The 8103-nt window shown below is 44.7% G+C and overlaps 1 protein-coding gene across 1 annotated transcript; it reads right to left on the reverse strand.

The window, feature by feature from the left end:
• Positions 1–1529: 1529 nt before the first annotated feature.
• uncx (UNC homeobox) lies at positions 1530–6722 on the reverse strand. The gene is made up of 3 exons (XM_080183979.1): positions 6467–6722; positions 5321–5496; positions 1530–2898 (listed from the first exon to the last, which is right to left on the reverse strand). The coding sequence occupies exons 1-3, from the start codon at positions 6720–6722 to the stop codon at positions 1840–1842; spliced, it is 1491 nt and encodes a 496-aa protein (XP_080040105.1). The 3' UTR covers positions 1530–1839.
• Positions 6723–8103: the final 1381 nt, after the last annotated feature.

Here is an 8103-nt window from a genome sequence, read left to right on the forward strand (position 1 = left end):
TTTAAAACAACATAGCATTTTAAACGCCGGGGCTTTTTTTTTCTCCCCTCTCGCAAGATTATATTTTTCCACCTTTTGGTAACAAACGGATACAGAAATGGCAAGCGTGACTGCTAAGGTCAGGGATTTGAGGCGAGACCAGTTTTAGGGACACCGAGACAATCATTTTCCTATTAACTGAATTTGTACAGAATGCAATTTCTACCCAGAGAGTCTTAAGTGACGTCCGTCTCGACACAAATTCTCTCCTTTTTTGATCTAATTATTTTTTTCTCCAAAAGCTGATGCATCCTGCAGAGCAAATATCACAGGCACCGAGCGGAAATTATGTAAATATTATTAAAGAGAACGGGAGCTCAGAAATTCATCTGTGCGCACCCAGAACTAAGCCTGTCTTATTATTATATTCAATTTATTTGCAAATAAAAGGGCCGATGACCAGAAGGGATCAGCGATATTTAACTAGGCTGTAAACATAATTCCACTGTGCACAGACTCGACAAAATTAATGGTTTTAATAATTGGGATTTTAATTCCCAGGGAACTGATGTGGTTTACACTGCATAAGTGCCCTGTAAATTGAAGGGGATTGGCAAGGGAGGGGTGATGGGTGAGGAGGAGGGAGGGAGGAGGGAAGAGGGGAGTGGGAGGAGGAGGGAGGGAGGGAGGCAAAGCTGGGTGCGAGTTTCTGGCAAAGTTTTTTCTCCATACCTGCCCCCCCCCACCCCCGCCACCCCCACACCTCTTCCCCACCCCCACGTCTTGTCCCCTCCCTTCCTCTCCTCGCCCCTCTTTCTAGCGGTGCAGCTGTCCTGAATCTCACAAACTCCCCCCTTGGGTCTCCTCCCTATTAGAACAAATGTGTTCTTCTTTTGTTGAGGCGCGTTTGCTTTCCCTGTTCTATTACAGGCGACACATGATCAATAGGATGATAACACCAGAACATCAATATAAGCGACAGAACAATGAAGGATATCATCGAACATCTATCTTAATATAGCCTGCTACAAGATACATGACAAAGAAAACCTCATGAAAATTCCAGCCCACGATTTTCCATTTCACAACCAATTCAGCACCGCCAAATATGCACGCACACACACACACCTCATCCTATTATTTTCCAATTTCAATTTTATGCCCCAGCCCTTTCATGCTAATTCTATTATTGGAGGAACTTGTGTGATTTCATATCACTATAAAATCGGTAATGTGTAATAACCCTTTGGGCTAAACCCGACCTCGGCTGCCATCGGGAAAATAATCACTTTCATATCAGTTCGCGGCAGGAAGCGGGTAGGACCGCGGCCCCTCCGGCTTCGCCAGAGATTCACAGCATTTTAATGAATAAAGGTCTTATAGCAATAAACACAAACACAGTCTACCCAGAGCAACTCGGCTCCTGTGCAGATATTAACACTGACAGATCACAGACAAAACAGTGGAGGTCTTTTTTTTCAAAACAGAAACATTTATTTATAAAAAAAAGTTACATCATATATAAATATTTGATACATTTTGTTTGGGTTTTACACAATGTGAGCGGAGAGGATTCTTGGTTTTATACATAGCGTCCAGACACCGATGTTAACCGTGTGTGTGTATATTATAAGATAAAGTGTTTTGGCTCGGGCTTTCGCGCGAAACAGGGCTGGGATAATATCTGAACGCATCCCTGGCCAGTGAAGATTCACAGAGACATCCACCTGCATAGCAAACAAACTAAATAAACTGACAGGACATGTTTATCTAGTGAATTACACCCGAAAGTCCTTGTTTTCCATCTTTCTCGTCTCTTTGTTTTGTTGTGTCTGCTTTGCAGATGTGATGCTACTTTATTTAGTCCATGTCCACATCTTCACACTCTGTCGTGTGTTCTCGGGGGCAGTTTGTTTTTACCGGCTCGGGGGAGTCCGGCTTCTGTTGGCTTAGTTCATCGGGACTCTCCGAGGCCGGAGCCTCGCTGGATTCCGGCTGGCTGGCGTTCCTGTCCAGATAGTTGGTTTTTGTGGCGTTGGGAGTCGTGCCGGGATAGCTGGCCTGTGCGGGGTTCGGAGTTGCCGCTGGGTAGTTGCCGGCCTGTGCGGGGTTGGATTCTGAGCCGGGACAGCTGGTTTGTGTGGAGTTTGAGTTTGTCCCGGGGTAGGTGGAATGCACCTGGTCTGTTTCTGGAGCTGGTGTGTCTGGCCCAGAGGGGGATGGAGGCTGGGCGGGGGGTGTCCTGATACTGGTTTGGGGTACGATGAAGCCCAGAGGCTGGGTAATGGGGTACAGAAGGAAATGTCCCTTCCCAATGACTGCCCTGGGGTTGGGCAAGGCCGGGAAGTCATAGTGAGCCTTGCGCCGCGGCATGGTGTCAGAGAGGAGACTTTCCACGCTGAAGGGGTTGCTTTTCTGATCACACTTTGTCAGGTTGGAAGAACGACCGTTCGTGCACAGGTAACTTTGAGGTTTGTCCCGCTGGCACTCCAGATCCGCGGATCTGCTGGGATTATTCTGGGACGCGGTTCTTTGGTGGTGGGAGAGCTTTTGTCCCGTTGGTTCACAGTTGGTTGCGGTTTGGTCCCTGCTGCTATTTGGAGAGTGGTGACTGGTCTCGGCACCGAATGATTCTTTGTCGGGTTGGAGGTGGACCACGCTACTGTCCGACTCGGAGCCGGACGAGGCGATGCTGCAGTCCCCCTCTGAGTGCAGCAACTTGTTTTGGGATTTCAGGAGTTTCTTCTCTTGCTTTCGTTTCTTTTTCTCCATCTTCTCCATCTCCCTGCGCGCTATCTCCTCGGGGTCCATGGGCTCTCCGCTGCATGTAGTAGGGTGCGAGTTGTGCGCCGGTCGCCCGGGTCCTTTCTTGGTGTTTTCCTTCTTTCTCCATTTTGCTCTGCGGTTTTGGAACCAGACCTACATGCCGAATAATGAAAATGACATTACAATCGAATTTCACAGCATTTCTCTCCTTTGCGCACAGTTTCCGTAACGTTTTTTTTGTGTGAACAGGTCATTTTCCTTACACTGTAGACAGTCTGACTGTAAACGCCAATGGTGCATTTTAATGGCCAGTTAAGAATTTTATTGTTAAACAGGTTAAAATTATAATCTTGAAACGCTTATTAAACCACTTTGGAAATATTAAAAGCGCCGAACGGTTAATCTCCATTTTAATTTCCCTAAACAAAATAAAAAACTATTTCCGAATAGAATATTTGCCCAATTTCAGTTCCCCCTTACGAAACACTTAGAAAATTTAGCCCTTTATCTTCTTGGTGGTGGGGGAGGGGACTAAATCAGTTGCTGTTTGTCTATGGTTCTAAACTTTCCAATGTTGGGATTGAACGCGGAGATTGTTAGAAGTGGATAGATGGCATGTTGCAATCTAACACGTTGGAATCACAGGTAAAGTTCTCTGTTCATGACCCGGGCAGCATCTTAACAGGGAACCAACTCCGGCACCTGTGTGTGGTAAGAGGAAGTTTTGGGAATCGCTCACCCCCCACCCTCCCCTCCAGTGTAAATAACATCTTGTTTACACAACCAACACGGAAACCTGAATTAGGTTAATTGACAAACGAATTGCATTTAATCTCGCGTGTAATTCTATCAATTAAATCGATGCTTTGCCATTTCAGATGAAGCAGTTTATTTTGCAAACCCCGCAGTGGAGAGGTGGAATGAGAGTTTGAATCCACCCCTCAACTTAACAGTCTTCACCTCATCAAAAAAAAACAGTGGGGTGGGGGTGGGGGTGGGGGTGGGGGTGGGGGAGGTGAGTGGGTGGGGGGGAAGGGGAGGGGGGATGACAGAACACAATGGAAGTGTTTTTTTCCCCTCTAAAAACTCATATAATGCCGAGGATCCACTATTAATAATCGGACAGTTCCTGGTTTAAAGTGTATAATTCCAACTTGCAATTCAGCACACAAAAATCTCCCCTTTTCCTACAGGAAATAATTAATAAACTCTTTCACCCTCACAGATCCTGACAGAGAGCCCTATATTGCCACCTTCTACCCATTCTGCACAACACACACACACACACACACACACATAGGAAAACCAGCATTCAATTATAAACACACGTTTCCGTTACACAATCGAAGATTCCCCCCCCCCCAAAATGAAAGAATCTAAAACAAACTTATATTTTAGAAAAATATCAGGTTCCCTCTGATCATCAAAAAAGCACTCGTGTCTATTTTAATGCTGTCCCTGGTTAAACACGAATTAAACTGGCCAATAATCCTTTTACAAGGAGTTCTCTTTGTGTCGGTTCCAACTGTTCTGTCAATGAGAAGTACTCATTACCGTCTTAAGGGAAATAAACATCCTCGACTTCATCTAAACCTCACTTAACTACCCATCAACAAATTGGATAAAGTGCTTAAGAACAGGGAAGGGGTCAGGAGCGGCTATGCCTTTGGTGTGATATTTCTGCTGAACCTGTGCCCCAATCCCGTTAGTCTTGACTGTGACAATAGAATTATAATTTTAAATGCATTTATTTTTAACTAAACACTCGCTCGTTCTGGGTTTTTTTTTGACATATTTGTTCCGTCCTGATTTGTACGCGCCGGAGTGTTTCATAATACATTTTTGGAATTAAGTTCCACATTTTTTCAATAAAAGTAACTCCCCCCTCAAAAAAAGAACCCAGCCTGTTGCAAATTTTGAGTGTGTACGATTTGATTATCCCCATCGCCCCATTGAAATGTTAGATGGCTTCTTCCCATTTATAAAGCTGTTTACACAGCTTTCCGTTTAAGAGTTTAGGTCCAGCCCCGCAAAAGGTAAACACAGCAGATCAGAGCAATTCTCACAACAAGAGTAACACATTCGCAACACCAAGCACAATCGGTGCAGAATACTTCGAGCCTGGTGTGTTTTAACCCGATCGGTGTTGCATTTCTATTTTTTAAAAAAGAACACTTGTACACAAACACTTCATTTTCTCAAACACACAAAAAAAGGCAAAGCAATTTTGGACTGTTTAGCAGACTCAGAAAAGATGTGCAAATAATGTGTTTTAAACAGGACTACAGTCCATATCTGTAATACACTCGTTCCCCCTTTAATGAAATCGCATTCCAACAATTTTGACTATTTAATAAGGACGTAATTACAGTATAAATCGTGCTTTAAATGTGTAAGATATGAATTTCACGCATTTTAAGGTTGACAGCAGCCCAGTGGAACTGCGAAATGTCACAACATTCGGCAAATATTGGCCGCTGTCAGCTAGATTATTACAGTGCAGTCTTTCGGCACACTGGCCTTGTCAGGCTGTGTGTGTTTTATTTTAATGTTGGGTTGTAATTTTTTTTGTTACCTGGACCCGAGACTCCACCAGGTCGAGTCTCAATGCGAGCGCCTCTCTCATGAAGACATCTGGATAATGGCTTTCGTTGAAGGCTTTTTCTAGTTCCTCCAACTGCCAGCCGGTAAAATTGGTGCGCGTTCTCCTTCGTTTGCAGCCAGGGGTGTCTTTTTCGGGATCGGATGAGTCTGTGACAAGAAAGGTGAGGGTTGGGGAGTGATAGAGTGGGGAGGGGGTAAAACAAAAGGGGAGACGGAGAACAGTGGTTAGAATAAATGAAATAAGGACGACCAGGCTGCTGAGAGAGTATAAATTCCTCGCTGGGATCACACAGCAGAGACATCACAATATACAGGCCTTCTAACCATTTTTACCTGCACCTTTTTCAAAACTGGACCCATTCCCACTATGTTGGTCCAAATTCAGATTCCGTGCAGTTTTGTTAATTGTAGGAACGAAAATGGTTACAGTTCTTTCCCCCTCGCCCACTGTAAATAACCCCAATGTAATCGGCACTGATGACTTGTGAGTGTGTTTGAATTTGTTAGGAGGGCAGGTGCATTGTCCCAGTGTATTATTGTTCTTCACGGGTTTTTGTTTTCTGAAAGGCTTTGTACCGGAGTCCGGGAATCGATGCAGTTTCTCTCCCAGCGACTACAGAGAGGTTGCTTGATGGAAACAATATGTGCAGCTTTTTACAGGCGCAGACTTCAGCTTCGTTCCCACAGCATCGACTTACCGATTCCCACGGCTACAGAGCGCCCGGACACACATGTCCACCTCTCCATACACGCTCAAAAACAAATACAACTGACACCCCAGACATTCCGGGTAGATCCCGGTATATAACCAGCGTGAAAATCCCTCAGATCCACACACACACTGTACTGGTTACCGTCCTTGTACTGTAGTTACCTGGCTATTGTACTCGTTCCCGTCTTAATCTACCTTTTTTTCGTTTGTTGAAATAAATCAATAATCCCCTTGTTATTATTAATTTTTAATTAGTTTCTGCTGTATAATATAATTATGTTTGGCATTATCTCTCTCCCCACCCCCCAACCCTTCTTTATGGCAAACACCCAGGTCCAGTTCCTGGCCTGGGCTGAAGGCCGAACACTTTCTTTACTCCCTCTCCTCTTTCTTGTTCTTTCTTACCTGACAGTTTGAAGGACTGGCTTTCCCCGTTCACGTTACAAGCCGAAGGCATCAGAGGGGACGGGGTGACCACCGAGGCCGTGCAGGAGCCGCTGAGTAATCCGTCTATGGTGAAGGGGACGCTGGCAGTCTGGAGCTGGTGGCCCGCGAGTTCGTACACATGGTGGTGGGCGAGGGGGTAGTGGAAGCCTACCATACTAGCCAAGGTACCCCCAAACTGAGCATGGTGGTGCTCTAGAATCCTGCTATCCATCATTTCCCTGCAGGGGGAAAGGGGGCGAGGGAGACACAGAGAGAGAGAGAGAGAGAGGGGGGAGGGGGGTGGTGGTAGAAGGGGGGGAGAAACCTTGCACTTAAAGGATTTGGGTTAACTTTAAAATGTATGCAGGAAAAGTAGAAAAGCGGGTTGACATGCTAGTGGACGGGGAGGATGTGTCTTTACTTTATGAACATAAAGGATCCAATAATTAGTCCAGGCTTTGGGAATTTGGGACCAATAAGAAACGGTAATCGCGTCTGACGTCAGAGACGTATAGTCGGTGTGTGTTGGTACCAGTGGGGATGAAGACCGCTTGAAAGCGTTTCCATATCGATCACTAATTATACATGACATCCACCTCAATAAACAATATATGAGCTGTCAAAACAATGCAGGAAGATTTGACGAGTACGGGCCCAGGCTCCCGCAGGTTGATTGCTACCTAGTTAAATACTAAACAGAGTACAGAGTAAACATATGCAATTTCTCAGCACCCACTACACAACGCAACACTAATAGATTTCACCGCCCCCCCCGCCTCTCTCTCCTAAACATTGACCATCGTGTTGTCCAAGATTTTTTTTCAAAAAAAGAGAGAACGATTTCCTTGGTCAGCTTTTAAACTGATGTCGGGCCAATTACAGGGACACGTTGAGCGGCAAATAGACTGATCGGATAATAGAGGATTCATCAACTGCTGTTTCCAGAGCTGTCACAATGCATTTAGAAGAACATGATATTTCATCTTCGGCGTTTGCTCTAGACTGCTCTGTCACTATGAATATTTAAAGCTATCGTGACGGTGCCTTATATAAAAAAAAGAGGGATCTTTAAAACTGTCATTCGCTCTTTATTGAAAATATCGACAACAATAAGTAAATATTGAATTATTAATCACAGGACGGTGCTAATTAAGCACAGGTCACACAAGTGCAGGAGTGCAAAGAGTCATTTTTTTCATTATTTTCTTCCCATGCTCAAAAAAAATCAGGCACTTTCTCTGAACCGGTGATTAATGTTAATGAGTCTGATTCCTGCTTTGTTCTAATTAAATTATATTCCCCATTGAAGTTTCTACACTCGCTCTCAATCGCCGAGCTGCAGGAGAGGGAGAGAGGGAAAAAAAAACAATTAGACAAAGAATCGTTTTTTTTATTAAAAACACCGAAATAAAACAAACACTGACATGAATTCGTTGGGCTTGTTCCGTCGAAGGGCGGTAAAAGTACAAAGTTTCCTGAAACTCCTCAGTTTGAGGACTCTGACTTAAAGAGGAATGGGGGGTGGGGGTGAGGTGAAAGTGGGGGGAGGGAAATTAAGCTGCATTGTCCCGGGCCAGATCTGTTTATTGTTCTTTTGTAAGTGTGGCTTTGATGTG

The sequence above is a fragment of the Carcharhinus amblyrhynchos genome, unplaced genomic scaffold (genome assembly GCF_965287045.1).
Source record: "Carcharhinus amblyrhynchos unplaced genomic scaffold, sCarAmb.v2.hapA scaffold_507, whole genome shotgun sequence".
Taxonomy (NCBI): Eukaryota; Metazoa; Chordata; class Chondrichthyes; order Carcharhiniformes; family Carcharhinidae; genus Carcharhinus; species Carcharhinus amblyrhynchos.